Raw genomic sequence first — 16,164 nt, 5'->3', positions numbered from 1 at the left:
GTTGGCTTCAGTCGAAGGCGCTCAATGCGCTATCCAACCCCCTATAGTAGAGCTCAGTGGTGCGCAACTTTTTATACTAGCTTTGCTTTCTAGTGGGTACATTGGAAACAGCTCCCACCTTACTTTTCTCAACCTGTGACATGCGAACCGAAAGTCGCATCACTGTATTGATTCTATGGCTTTAGTTTTTTAAGCGAATTGCCTGCATATTCTAGCATGTTGTTAAAAAATATAGTTGGCACATTTTTACTGTTACAAGACAGGTTAGTTGGCTGATAGAAATGTGAAACATGCTACCAGCGCTCTGATAGGATGCGAGAAGCAGAATTGAAATTTACTTGGCACAGGGGCTACAGCAGGCAAGTATGGTTACTGTATGCTCTAGTGTTGTTTCAAGTAAAAGTTAAGTTTTTATGCTGCATTTCTACTTATTCTGAACCATCAAACTGCACAATCAATGTTCCAAGTTTACACATTCTTGGCGTTTGATTGCCCATGTGATTTAGTTCCTATGAACACAGGCAGTAATCCCTCTATAATAAGCAAAATAAGTTAGAAAAAGAAAAGCCGTGATAATAGTCCACAATTGCCGAGGGCAGAAGTAATGGCTGATAGCACTTAATCGAAGCTACATAAATATTCAGTTTTCTCACAGCTTGTCAGCAAGTAATAAAGAGGTATGCTGTGCACCTTTGCATGACCAGTGCAATCTGGTGAGAGACTGTGCACTGAGTCTGCTTGGTTGTGTTCGGCAGTTTGACTTTGGTATTTTGCTATACATATATCCTTGGGTACTCGTAGCTTAGTTTCCGATAAAATGGAACTTGGAGCAGTGGTCATCTGTACATAAATATTTGCACATAAATAACGCAACCACAATTATAGCATGATGAGGGGGGGCAATATGAGACTCTCAGAAAACGAAAAAAAATGATATTAGATTATAATATGACGTGATGCCACAAGAAAACAAAGCAATGCATAGAAGCAGATGGTGCTTCCGTGCCACCAAGATTATTTACTAAATAGGCAGCGCTTCAGAAGTGCCCGCGACACAATTGAACAAGGCAAAGCTGCGTTTGCTCGTGTGTGTTTGAACACGGCTCCACACGCAGTTGCGATCACAGCATTGTTGCCAAGTGGTTTAGATCGCCGCAGTTTAAAGTTCCAGAAAATGTACAGAAGAACAATCTGCTTTATAGTCTTACAGAATATAACGTGAAGTATATTACAAGGCCAGAAACATTCCTAGAAAAGTTGCCTTATATTTGCATAAATTGGCAAGCAGCATGGCTTGTTTTACATAGAATAAATTTTCATGATACCGCAGTGTGCAGGGTTTTATAGACAAAGTGAAAAACATTCAGCCCACACACCACACTATGACGGTATGCAATAATTGTAATCTCATAACCTAAAAGGTGTAGTTGATTTTACAAAAGTTGACATTCTTCTATCTGAGCCCTGTAAATTTTAACACGCAGGGGCACCACTTGGCTAAGCAATAGGGATGTAATGTGTATGCATACAAGCATTACCCCATGCACTTGTACCACATCGCCCAAAAGAAATCAATTTTCCCGTCCAAGTCTGCCTCATGCAAGACTAGAATTAAAGCATAGGTTTATACAGTCATCCAAACAAGAACACTTCATTTTCACATATGAAATTCATATAAATAGATCTCTCTTGATGCCAGCCTCCTGGAACGCTGAACCTTGTTGCATGCTTTAGAGAAAGTATAGTAGTAGCACTTCACTCAAAAGTTATTTAGGGCTGCAGGGTTGCAGAATACACCTACAAATGCCGCATTTCATATGTAACAACTTGGTTGATTTGCTTCAACAATCTACCAAGAGCAAATGAGCAAATTAAAATTATTTCTTCCTCTTTCGCATTTTTGCGTGCTACACCACAATCGAATGTCATCAATATATTAACTTGGAGAAACAAATCTGGCTTATACGGGGCGTCCCAACTATTACACACAAAGGTTTGAAAATATGCAAATGCTACGTATCTGGACACAACCAAGGTAATGTTTGCCATCACCTGGAGATACTCACTTTTTTGCATTCTGCCTAATTGCATAATTAAGTGTAAATTATTTAATCAACTTTTCAAATATGATAATTACATGAAATACGTGCTACATGAAAGTTTTTCCGAGCGTGAAAGGAAGCCACGAATACACGCAAAGAGCCTCGAGCGGCCATTTGTGTGGCAATTTTATGTGTATTCGCGAGCTTTCCCGCTCGGAAGAACACTTTATGTAGCACTTTTTGCACAACAGGATGCTGTATCGGGAGTTGTTCATGGTGTTCTACAATTTACTTATTTACACTTTTCATCTAATTAGAGTAATTGAGAGGTTGATTAATTAAGACTAATGATCTAATTAGGTGGAATGCAAAGAATATTCTCAGTATATCCAAGCAATGGCAAACGTAATAATAACTTGGTTTTGTCCAGCTACGTGGCATCTGCATTGTTAAAAATATTTATGCATCATAGTTGGGACACTCCGTATATTAACACCTTCACATATTGCCACATCTGCGTGTTTTAACATTCAAAGGGTGCCTCTCCACCAGGACTCCAAGGTCACTAACAGTGATCACGTACACAGCTAAGTGGATCGCCATGATGCAGGTTGGTAGTAAAATGCTGAGAGAAACGAATCCACTCACTTTGAAGGCAACAATATTGCGGTAACATGAGAGACATGGCCTCATGGCACGCAGCAGATCTCTTCTCAGCTCCAGCAGGACAGTAGCAACTAGACTTTCAGTAAAAGAAAATATTGAATCAGTAATGTTATGTTACCTTGTTCTTGCTAAGCATCAGCACAATCATCTGATTTTCATGCATATCTACTTTCTGCTTAAGCAGTTCAACTGAAGTATTTATAAAATACAGTCTATGTTGATTGCATTTGCTTCTCTGGCATGTTTTTTTTGCAACTCATACATTTACAGCTAGCTATACAACACGAACGCTTGGACTGCCCAGACATCATTAGAAGCAAAACGTCTTGCTGCACCACAAGCAGTTGCACCAATGAAAGGCACAGCAGAGCTAACAATTTTTTTGGTAACTACAATGAAAATGCATGCAAGCAAGGAGGCAACTATCGCACGTATTGTGCCAGTACAAGCGTCAATAGAAATTATGTGCGCAACTGAATGCACTCTTATTCTAAGTTTTTAACGCGCATGAGCAATAGGTTATACGCGCCACACGAAAAATTTCGATCGCGCTACCATGGAGATCGATGTGAAATTATATGTGATCCTTTTTATCATTCACGCGCCATTTTCGCCCTATGGCGCTGTTTACCGGCCTTTTGAAAAAAAAATAGTTCTGTTCGCGACGCCAGCTTACCACACATCATCTAAACAGCTACGTTATGCAAACTGAACAAATAGAAGTACAACGGGCTTACCTCATACGTACGCGTACGCGCAGCGTGCGTACACTGTTGAACATCCGTTGAGGGCAGGCTATCCTGTATCCAAGGGCATACGTGCACCCGTACACAGGACTTCTTCGATGCCGCAGCGTGCAGAGTTTTGTAGACGAAGGGACACATTCCGTTCAAACATCCCCGCGCTATGATGGCACTTGACGAGCACAGAAGCGTACACCACACCGCGACAAATTCGGAACTTTGCCAGTCCTAACATGCCGAGAGTCGTACCAAAGGCATTGGTCGTACGGCCGAGAGTCAAGCAGCCTAACCATCCATCGCGTCCGTTCTTCGCTCACGATGCGTGAATCTCTGTTCCCTAGGGCCTTGCTCCACTCTTGAGTACAAATCAAGACATATTTACGGTAAACTAACAAACTGTACAACATAAAATGATAAAAGCCGGCTGGCTACACAGTGCAGCTTCGTCAACCGCTCGTCTTGTTACATCCTCCGAGATCGGAATCACCGCGCGTGGTTCCACCTGGTGCTGGGAGCGCGGAGAACAAAACAAAATCGGTTTCGTTTTCCCATTTATGCAGTAGTTGTTGGAAGAGTTTACAGAAATTTACATAAGAATAAAATTGGGTTGGAGTGCATACGGCAGGCATTACCAAATCCAGACTGGGAGCTTACCACTGTCGTTGAAAAGAAAAGTGTACAATCATTGCATTCTACCGGTGCTAACATATGGGGCAGAAACTTGGAAGTTACCAAAGAAGCTCGAGAACAAGTTAAGGACCACACAAAGAGCGATGGAACGAAAAATCTTAGGACTAACGTTAAGAGACAGGAAGAGAGCGGTGTGGATCAGAGAACAAACGGGTATAGCCGATATTCTAGTTGACATTAAGCGGAAGAAATGGAGCTGGGCAGGCCATGTAATGCATAGGATGGATAACCGGTGGACCATTAGGGTTACAGAATGGATACCAAGAGAAGGAAAGCGCAGTCGAGGTCGGCAGAAAACCAGATGGGATGATGAAGTTAGGAAATTTGCAGGCGCAAGTTGGAATACGCTAGCGCAAGACAGGGGTAATTGGAGATCGCAGGGAGAGGCCTTCGTCCTGCAGTGGACATAAAATATAGGCTGATGATGATGATGTTGGAAGAGTAAAATGATTGCTTGACAAATAATTGAACTCTGGAAGAGGAGATCGATTTCTCTGCCACAAGGTAGTACATTGTATACAAAGAGATAGAGAAAGCAAGGAGAGGAAAGGCAGAGAAGTCAACCAGACGAGAGTCCGGTGAGCGTTGCAATGCCGTGCTAGAGTGTAATGCGATGCGTCAATAAGCTGTAGTATAGTGTTAATTTGGACTGGCTGGGGCATGTAATGAACGGGTAAATAATGAGTTGTGCCATCACTTTTACCCATGGATAAAGCTGATGTAATAAATGGTGTTACATGTTGGGTTAAAAAAAGAAATAAAGGTTGAATCATTATGCCAACTCGGGACAGGGCGTTTTTTTTCTTTTTCTTTCTTTCTTTCCTTTTGACAGTACACACAGTGCTATATCCCTCATCTTCGATCACCTTCCCGTAGTTTGCACACGTATTGGTGCCTGTTCGATGCCGCAGCGTGCAAAGTTTTGTAGCCGAGTGAAACACATTCCGCGCAAGTATACCCGCGCTATGGCGGCACATGACGAGCACACAAACATACACCACACAGCGACAAATTCGCAACTTCGCCCATTCAAACATGCCGAGAGTCAAGCAGCCTAACCATCTATCATTTCTGTTCTTCACTTACAATGCGTCCATCTGTTTTTGTACAGCAGAATTCCGTACAAGAAAGTGTGTGCTCGCCGGCCTTTTTCAAGATGAAGCGCTAAATGATACATGATGATATATATTAATGACATAGCATTAAATATGAATTCAACAGTTCGCCTTTTTGCCGATGATTGTGTGATTTACAGAGAGAGATATATGGCTAGCCCTAACGACATTATAACACTACAATCTGACCTTAATAAACTAACGGAATGGTCCTGCAAATCGCAGATGCAAATTAACGCAGAAAAGACCAATCACCTGAACTTTACTTCCGTTCCAAAGTCTCAAACTAATACTTATATATTAAACAATAGCATACTAAACTCGGTTACATCGGTTAAATACCTCGGTGTCTACATAAATTCCAGCTTAACATGGACTGACCATATAAAATATATCACAACTAAAAGCGCAAAAGAAACTTGGCTTTCTGAAGCGACGCTTGCATCTGGCCGACAGGGACACCAGGCTTCAAGCGTACACTTTCTTCGTGCGCACCTCCCTGGAATATGCATCAGTCATTTGGCATCCCTACCAGATCGCCCTTACCAATCTACTCGAAGCCGTCCAGAATAAAGCAGCGCGATTCATCCTGTCATCCTACTCCCGATTTCAAAGCGTTTCATCTTTGAAGCAAACACTCAACATGCCGCCACTCGCAATGCGCAGAAAATTCGCCAGATTATGCTTTTTTCACACACTGTATCACAGCAACACATCATTTGCCCGGTCACACATTTTACCGCCACCTCATACTTCACATCGCATTGATCATGCCTACAAAGTTAACCCTATCTTCGTCCGGACGGAAAAGTACAAGAATTCGCCGTTAACCTTATCAATAACAGAATGGAAAGAGTTACCCTCCAGAATTACCACGATAACACACAATCTTCTTTATTTCATCCAGCATTACTAACGTATTTACAATCCTAGCACTTTTAGTAACATTTTTCTCTCCCAGAGCACTTATTCGCTTTCGCTATTTTGTTCTTGCTTCGTTGAGTGTGAATTTTGTAAGAATATTTACCTTGTTAATATGTCTCACGACTTGCTGTACCCCAAAGTGCTGTATTTACCACCTGCGATGCTCCTTCATTTGTGAAAATTGTGTTCTGCTTTATGTTCCGCCCTGCCCCTGTGGGCCCTTGGGGTATCTAAATAAATAAGAATAAATGCTTGCGATTACATGTTACCGCAAGAATTGACAACACTGTCAGCAATTGAACAGTGCAAATTATGCGTAGTGGGGGTGTGTCAATGAATGGCAGTTGACAGAGATGAGATATTTTGCAAATACTATGGGGCTATTGAAATCCCATACTGTACTGTTCAGTAAAACTCTTCCACTCCTGAGTTAATTCTTTCTCTCAGTCTAAAATTTCATCTAGCCGCAGTACTTGGATTTATAGGCTGCCAGTTCTCTTCGAGGCCATTTCTTGTTAAATGTAAACGCAATCGTGGTCATTATACTGCGTTTCGGTACTGATTTAGAGTGCGCGCAATGTTTGCGTAGCGCACCAATGTAATTGCCAATGCAGCAGCACCTGAACGGCTCAGGTTTGTTTACGTTGTCATGTATGGCCACCGCTCTTCGTTCACTAAAACTTATATGCACTATATATATATATATATATATATATATATATTGCTGACACCAAATAAACGTCAGTACAAACACAGGCGCCATTTGCGTTGCAATAAGATATTCTTAGAGGAAAGTTTGTGAGTACAAGTGCTCACGCATACAGCGTCTATAGTTTTCCTTGCAAAAATACGGGTGATCGCATAACAAAAATACGGAATTCTGTCTATTTCGTACAGAACAGTGTAGTCACCGTATTATTACGGAAAAATGTCCGTAAAACTTAGAACGGGGAGCACTTTCTCTATTTTAACGGAAGTTTTGCTGTATTTCTGAAAATGAGATATTTTCCGTATTTTTACCGCAATTTTTCCGTATAATGACGGAAATCCTCCGTATATTGACGGAAATTTTTTACAGTGCACCGCAGGGCAGCCCAGACGCCGAAATGATATGGTCTCAAAATACGAGACACGTACCTGTAACAGCAATCATCAGAATCTTAGCCAGCGCTGGAGAAACACTCGTTCCTGGGCTGCCCGCAGTTATGCCGAGTTCCAGGAATGGAACGCTTTTATAACCAGGCGTTGGCCAGGAGGTGTCGCTCTTGTCGCTCTACCATCGCAGCAGCCTCCGCAGACGCCGGCCCGGCCAGGTTCCTTGAAGTGACATAGCTGATTCTTACAAGCCGCACAGTCGCAGCTTGCGTAGACTCGCTGATATTTCGCTGTTACAGGAAGCTGACCAAGCCGTGACGCGCATAGACTGCGCGTCACGGCTCGGTCAGCTTCCTGTAACAGCGATCACCAGAATCTTAGCCAGCGCTGAGGAAACACTCGTGCCTGAGCTGCCCGCAGTTATATATGTTATTGATTATTTTTCTCTAAGCCCGGTTTATAATTTGTATATAGACAAAAGTTTATAAGGTTTCTATTTATATTTGTCTACTCGCATTCTATAGCCGGTCTATATAAAAAGTCGATAAAATGTTTGTTTCTTTTCGTCTACTTGCGCTCTAAAGACTGCCTATAGATAAAAGTGAATACAGTCTCTATTCTTGTTCATTCTTTGTCTATAGGTGAGAGTCGATAAGGTGTTCATTATTTTAGTGGCATGGGCGCTCAGTCAAACTCTTTGTTTTTGCACAGCAACTTCCGGCTAGGGACCGACTATACCGGTGTGTCACAGAGGTTGGGCGAAATTAAAAATAAATCATAGAAATATAAAAACAGGTAGATATCGATGATTCTACTTATGGTTGATGATAGATATGGCATCAGAGCACACGTTTAGTACAGCAAAGAGCTAATTAAGTGTCAGGAATAATTAGAAACAATTAAGGAAAGTCTAATTGCCGTACACCAAAGCACACAATCGTACACCTTAAATACCCACCGCATAAGTACAGGTTTGGCTCCAAGTGCATGGGCATTTGGCTCCATGTGCGTGGCGGTTTGGATGCATATATGCGTGGTGGTTTCCCGCCTGTTCCGTTCGCTTGCTCCTCCGAGTTCGGTTTCCCGCCCATTCCATACGCCACGGAAGTAGACGACGAGGACGCCGGGCCAAGTTTTGTGTACCGTCGAGTTTCCGACGACGAGGATGCCGGGCCTAGTGTAGTGTAGTGTAATTTACATTGTTTACTTCAAGAATTCACCAGCATTGTCTGTGTGTGTTTCGTACTTCGCTTTAATAACAGAAAGTTAACACAAGGAAAACACAGTTAACCCAAACAATACATCAGGATACACCAACGCCGAGGTGCCAGTGCCACTAGCCGACACCTAAGTCAAGGATTAGGGTCGTTTCGCATTTTTTGTCTATTCCCAGTTTATTTATTGTCTGTAGACAAAAGGTTATTTATTTCTATTTATTTTGTCTACTCCCATTTTATAGTCGGTCGATAGAAAAAAGTCTATAAAATATTTGTTTCTTTTCGTCTACTTGCACTCTATAGACTACCTATAGACAAAAGTCAATACAGTCTCTATTTATTCTAGTTCATTCTTTGCTTATAGACTGTCTATAAACGAGAGTCGATAAGATGTTGAACATTTTGTCTAATCGCGGCTTATAGATTGTCTATAGACAAAAGTTATTAAGGTGTATATTTCTCTTGAGAAAAATCGTTAATTTGCGTCGTTAGTTTTGTATATTTTCGTTCTATACGCAGTCTATAGATACAAAAGTTTTTCGGTTGCCTATTTTTTGAGCTACCTAATTGCAGTTTATAGAACTTTACAGAGAAATGCTATAAAGGTCACCATTTCATCTTAGTCATTGAATTACGCGCTCCTTAATTATTATTTTACCTGATAATTATGTGTTAAAGGGTCTGCTCGCAGAGTTTTATGCAGGATTGTACTCGTTTTCAACATGTAACCTCTGTGGGCACCCTAGTCTAGAATACCTCCCCGACTTTTACTTGCGAACCGCACGAAGGCGGAATATATACTTCTATGCGTTTGGAATTATTTTTTAATGGTTTCCTATATCACACCCGGTGAAGGCTATAAGGTGGGACGTCACCAAAGGTCATGTTAACTTTAGCGAACAGCCCGTATAACGATTGTGGTAAGGCGTGAGATGAAGTAAAAGACGGCTGATACTGTAAAAGTCTTATTGCTTCAGGTTTAGTTACCGTCTATAGATTGACTATAGACAAAAGTCGCTAATCTCGGCCCAAACCATCTACGCTTTTACCAAGCGGAGGTACGTTAGAAACTACGTTAGATATGGGGCTGTATAGTGCTGAGATTGCTTTAAAGCCTTTTTGTAGACTTTAGTATATACATAGTGTACACTTCCGCATTTGTTGACCACATTATATGACTTCCGTTGTCGCTCTCGGCAATGCCAAGACAGACTTTACAGTTGTCCTAGCATGAGTTTTGCGGTTGTAAAATAAAGAAAGCAAAATGCCAATCCAATCGTGATAATAGATGCGATGAATGGCAACTTTAGCGAGAAGCGGATTCCAAACAGGCATCAAGTTACAGCACAGAGACTCGTAATGTTTGTAGCTGACACCGCAGAATTTGCGAGTGTGCGATGTGCGATGAACCGATGCCGCGCATGTGGTGTGCGCGTTGTGTGCCCGCTGATCGCTGATTCTCAGATACTTTTTGCGTTTTCACCATATCTGATGATGATCATGATGATGATGATGATGATGGTCATGATGATGATATCTAGGCTGCGTCACTAACATCGGTTGGTCTTTCGCAGACTGATATCCTGCGCTATAAACTCATCAAACGTTCTCGTTCACGTAAAATATCTGCCACATACTCTGAGCCCACCCAGTTCTTCGCAGGCGCTATGCCTGTGCGGCCGAGCATATGCGTACCTCGTTAATGTATTGATTGCTTTGTCATATCACAGGAACAAACAAAAGTGGACTAACATCTGCGCAGGTATGCCATTTGGCGGTACGCTGGATGGATGGATGGAAAACTTTATTGGGTCCTGCAAGGCTATGGAGTGACCCATAGGAGGGCTAATCCCGCGTCGGGACTGGAAGACGGAGCTTCGCGGCCGCGTCGTGAGCTTGCTGTATAGCCCAAAGCTGTTCAACCAGATCCGGACTGCGAATGGCAGCCTCGAACCTGGCCAGGTCCTGAGTGTAATCGGCATTGGTAGTTCGGTCATATGGCCAGAGCATATGTTTGAGGTTAAGTGATTCATTACAGTTCGCGCACTTCTTTAAGAAAATGATACTGATTTGTTAGCTGTCCAAGAGACTAAAATTGAGAGTGAGGAACTAACTGATCGAATGGTTGAAGTATTTCGTGACGGATATGGTGTATGGGCGTGAGTCATACATGGTGGTCAGGTGGTTGTGCTACCTTTTTCGAAAGAGCATTGTGGTCATTGAATCTGTGTTTTCTTGTGAAAATGGCCGGCTGGCTTTTTGTGATTTTGTTTTTGCTGGAATTCCCTGGCGGTGTTTATGCACCGAATAGAGTCGATGAGCGAGATGCTTTTTTTTGTACCATTCGACCTTGTCTAGAAAGCGAAAGGAGTGAGTTATTGCTTGGTGACTTCAATTGCATATGTAGATCCGAAGATAGATCGAATAATAGGTATCATAGCGATGAAAGTGCAGAAGTATTGCCCGTAATGATTGAGCACAATGAGCTCGAAGATATTGGCTTAGTATTGGCTCGATATTGGATATAGGACAACCAAAACACACCCACTTCCAAGATGTATCTCATGCCAGACTAGACCGAATATATGTCCCTGTTGAGTTTGTACCTTTGTGTTCCCAATACGATACGCAGCATGTTAGCTTTAGTGATCACTGTTTAGGTATGGTTACCATAGCTGCAAAGAAAAAAGTGTCAAAGCTTAACTGGGAGTTGTGGAAATTCAACAGCAAATTACTACAGGATGACATTTTTGTTGCAAAGATAAAGGAATATATAGATAGTATGCGGTCGAATCAAACATGTAACTTCATGCTGGTGTGGGAACAGTTTAAATGCGACTTCAATGTCGCCGCATTGGAAAGAGCAAGCGTTTTAAGGCACAAAGAAAAACAGCAAGAAAAGAAGCTACATAGTGCGTTAGATTACATGATCAGCGCAGAGAATGCCAAGCCCGGTTTATTCTCGAAAGAAATAAAAGAAGTTAAGGTGATGCTCGAGACCATAGAAGCAGAAAAGTATCAGGGCGCATGGATAAGGGCGAAATGCGAGTGGCTTTCGTTGGGGGAGACGCCCACGCAATGCGCGCTAAGCGACGAAAAGAGGCATGCAGTGTCAAAAGAAATTAAGGAAATTAGTTTTCGAAATAACGTTACTCAAGAGAGTGAAACGATAGAGCTTCTCTTTGTTGAATAATACGGAAAATTAATTGTGGCGTTTTACGTGCCAGAACCACGATTTGATTATGAGGCACGCCGTAGTAGGGGACTCCGGAAATTTGGACCACCTGGGGTTCTTTAACGTGCACCTAAATCTAAGTACACGGGTGTTTTCGCATTTCGCCGCCATCAAAATGCGGCCGCCGTGGCCGGGACTCGATTCCGCGACCTCGTGCTATGCAGCCCAACACCATAACCACTGAGCAACCACGGCGGGTATTTTACAGAAAATTATTTAGTCCTAAAACATGCGATACTGAGCGGTTCCTAAGTGCATTTCTGCCGCTTATGCCTAGGCTTCATGACGCAACAAAACAGTCACTTTGGAGGCCAATAACAGTTGCAGAAGTTGAACAGGCGATAGACGATCTCAGTCCTGGTAAATCACCGGGCCCAGATGTTCTCGGCGCAGCTGTATACATGTTCTTCAAAACTGAAATGGCAGAATCTCTACACCGAGTTATAGAAGAATGCTATGAAAAAAAACTAACACCTTCGTGCTTTCGAACATCCCACGTGATACTTATTCCAAAAACTAACGACCCGGCGAGACTGCTTTCAGTAGAAGCATACCGACCAATAAGTTTAACCAATACTGATTATAAAGTCTTTATGAATGTTTTGGCTCGTCGTTTCCAAACGGTTATCAAGTCTCTTGTTGGACCACATCAGACCTGCGGAATTAAAGGAAGAACCATTTTTACAAATATCCACGTAGCAAGAACTGTTCTCGAATGCGGCGATGCCATGGAGGATCGAGTTGCTATGTTTCAACTCGATTTGAATAAGGCATTTGATAGAGTCGTGCCCGAAATATTGTTCCTCATTCTGAACCACGTTACTGTGGGGTCTGTAATTCTAGATGGCGTGAAAATTGTGTATGATAAATGTACAGCGAAACTTGTAATAAATAAGAAACAAAGTGAAAGTATTTGAGTTGAAACATCTGTAAAATAAGGCTGTTGTTTGTCATCCCTTCTTTTTGATCTTTACCTTGAACCCTTTTGTTTAAAAGTACTTGCAAATGGGAGTATCCGTGGCTACACTTTCTTTAAAAGCGAAGTTAGGGTCCTTGCTTACGCGGACGATATGGCTGCTATTTGTGCAGATGAAAGAAGCGTTCATGAAGTTGTAGACGAGGCAAAGGATTTTTGCGCAGCAACAGGAAGCGTGATTAGCTGGACTAAATATCTTGGTTTCTGGCATGGCAGCTGGGAGCATGCTCCAGCCACGTTGTGTAGTATACAATGGAGGACTACTCCCGACAGCTATTTAAGACTTCCTTTAAAACACTACAAGCACAGCAAAGACTATTGTAGCAGATGAAGCAAGAATAGTTAAATTACTAACCGAAAAATGGGTGGGACATAATTTTTCTATGTTTTCAAGAGCCGCCGTTTGTAATGTGTCTTTAATTGCTAAGGTGATTATGTGCTACAGGTGATAGGCATGACTAGAGTTTCTGTACAAAAACGGCCGAGGATTTTCGCAGTTGTTATCTGGGGATCGACATGGGAGCGCAGAAGTCGCTGCAACCTTTTTCATAAAGTTACTCGTAGATGGGGGCTTGGGACCGTCGCACTTATTTTTCAAGCAGATTGTGCCGAAGTTTTCTTCCCGCTTCACTTAACTTTTTACTAGGATGGCATACCGGCTGCATTATTACACCTTCCTCTCGCAGCAAAACTGCTCTGAGTGCTTTACTGGATGCGTCTGTCCGGAGTACAAACTCCTTTTCCATGTTTGGTGCTAATAGCACAGGAGGTTCTGACATGCGTTGTTTCAGAACAGCGAATACGTTCTCGTGCACTGCCGCCCAGCTTACAGTGTTAGGTGCTCCTTGTTTGTCAGTTGTACTAATGGATCGACCAGGGCTGCATAATTAGGAATGCATTCAGTGTAGTATCCCGTTAATCCCAAAAATGACTGGACCTCTTTCTTGGTAGTTGGCTACTGTGCCTCTTGTATTTTATTCATAACCACCTCCTTTGTTGCAATATGCCCTATCCCTAACTTATGTCCAAGGAAAGAAACTGTTTTGAAGCCCATCTCGCATTAAGTGGGTTTTACTGTCAGTCCTGCATTCTTTATTTTCTGAAACAACGCTTCCAGAGTAGCCAAATGCTCCGGCCAGTTTTCCGTTGCCACTAGAATGTCATCTATGTAGTGTTCGACATTAGGAAGTCCCTGTAGCACCTTTCTCATCAATTTTGTGAACAATGCAGCTGCCATTTTTATTCCATACAGCATGAACCTGTACAGGAAAAGCCCATTGGAACATGAAAACGCCGTCTTCTCCTTTTATGACTCCTCCATTGGGATTTGCCAATATCATTTTGCTAAATCTAGTTTTGAGAAAAACTTCTTGTTGGATACCTTAACGAACATCACATCTACTCTAGGTATGGATTTTGCATCCGCTACCAACACATTATTCAGTCGCCTGAAATCAACACACCCGATTTGAACCATCTGGCTTTTTCACAACTACTAGTGGTGCATGGTATGCCAAATTAGATCTTTCGACAATTCCCATTTCCACCATGTCTTGGATTTCTTTGTTGATGAATTCTTGTACAGCTATTGCTAATAGGTATTGCTTGACATTTATGGGTCTATCAGTAGTTAGTTGCAACCGGCATTCAACGTCTTTCCTATGCCTAGGCTTGTCTGAAAAGATATCCCCATATCTTCGTAACAGGCTCTCTACTTGTGTTCTCTTGTTATCATCCAAAAGGCGATTTATCATCACTTTCTACCAACCCATACTTTTTTGTCCGTTATATATGGGTACCTCTTCTTTCGTTTCTTCAACTATCACCATACATGAAGCTTTCGTCGCCGCTTGCCTATTCCTTTCTTCATACCCCTTCAACAGATTGGCATGGAACACTTTCTTTTTCCCCTTTATCAATAGCTCATAATCGACTTCGTTCCTTCGTTGCGTCACTGCAAATGGTCCCTTCCACTGCACCAGCAGTTTATTCTTGTCGTTAGGAAGCAAAACTAACGCTTTGTCACGTTAACTGTCATGAGAATGAAACAATCGAATTGCGCTGCACGGCGTCGATATTCGTTGTGCCGAAATAGCTCAGTTGGGAGAGCGTTAGACTGAAGATCTAAAGGTCCCGGGTTTCGGCATGACCATCGTGATTTTTTTTCGACAGCTGTACTTAAGAAAAGATAACGGGAGTCATACTTCATAGTAAGCTCTTTGGCTATTTTCGCATCGCCGCCACTGTTAAACTTAGACGAAGAGTGCGTTGCGGAGAGCAAGTGCTGGGGTGAATCTGTTTAAAAAAGGGTTAGACATTCTGCGAATACGTTAAAGTGCACTGTCATGGGAATGAAACAATAGAATTGCGCTGCACGGCGTCGATATTCGTTGTGAAGGAATAGCTCAGTAGATTCTGCTTCCGGCCACCGAGCGTGACGGACGTGCGATGACGGGATCCGTAGAGCGGCTTCAGCGGCCATGTCTGGCCGCGGTAACAGGGCTACTGAAGAGGAAAATACATACCCGGTTGTTTTACCAGGACTGCCTGCAGGGCGTTTCGTTGTAAATACTGTTTTTTGCACGCCAATATCAGGGCCCGCCCGTATCGGGTCGAGGACTTCCGGTACACGTTAGCTCAGCATGAGCTGCTCGGCGAGGTTATCGCCCTGGGGGCCTATCGGATGAGCCACGTGTGGGCCGTTGCTCTCAAGGATTCTGAAGCAGTAACGAAGATTGTCAGCGTCGGTGAGCTACCTGTGAAAGGAAACCGCTGCCTGGTGAATGATCCGGCGAACCAGGACGTGCGACTCAAGCTTCACTGGCTGCTACACAACGTGCCGGACGAAGACGTACGGGCCGCCTTTGCGTCATACGGGAAAGTCACCGAAGTTTCCCGGGATCGTTGGCGTGTGCGGGGTATGTCAGAGAAGGGCTCCACAACGAGGCTCGTCACACTTAAGCTGAAAGCTGGCGTCAAGCTCGACGACTTGCCGCACCAGCTCAACGTTAGCGGTGAGGTGGCGCTCGTCGTCGTACCAGGCAGGCCTCTGTTATGCCTTCGCTGTCGTAATACGGGCCACATCCGTAAAGATTGTCGGGTCCCACGTTGCGGAGCCTGCCCACGGTTCGGCCAGGAAGACGGCCAATGTGCCCGCACTTATGCGAGCATCGCTGGCCCCGGAACAATTGAAGACTCGTCTGAGCTGCTAAATGACGAGGCGGACGCGGTGGAAGCGGCCCGTGAAACTGCGCAACCAGCGACTCGGGATAAGCCTACGTTGAGGCCGCTGACGAAGCAGAGTGCGACGACGTCCAATGCAGTAACGGCAAGTGCAACGTGAGGTTCAGCCGGAATACGACGGCACGCTAGAGGATACGACGACAGCTGCGGACAAAACTCCCGACAACGTGTAGCCTAGGAACCCCGAGACCATGGATTTCAGCCAGGAGGCTGCCGCT

At 43.3% G+C, this 16,164-nt stretch overlaps 1 protein-coding gene across 1 annotated transcript in view; it reads left to right on the top strand.

Moving 5' to 3' along the window:
- Nucleotides 1-16,046, top strand: part of LOC125943702 (uncharacterized) — a 100,229-nt gene extending 84,183 nt beyond the window's left edge. The window contains exon 4 of the mRNA XM_049663171.1: nucleotides 15,299-16,046. Within this exon, the coding sequence (XP_049519128.1) occupies nucleotides 15,299-16,046 (748 nt within the window). The remainder of the gene's footprint in view (nucleotides 1-15,298) is intronic.
- The last annotated feature ends 118 nt before the right edge of the window (nucleotides 16,047-16,164 follow it).

The sequence above is a fragment of the Dermacentor silvarum genome, chromosome 1, assembly GCF_013339745.2.
Source record: "Dermacentor silvarum isolate Dsil-2018 chromosome 1, BIME_Dsil_1.4, whole genome shotgun sequence".
Classification (NCBI taxonomy): Eukaryota; Metazoa; Arthropoda; class Arachnida; order Ixodida; family Ixodidae; genus Dermacentor; species Dermacentor silvarum.
The sequence above is the reverse complement of the archived record's forward strand: the minus strand, read 5'-3'. Positions and strand labels throughout refer to the sequence as shown.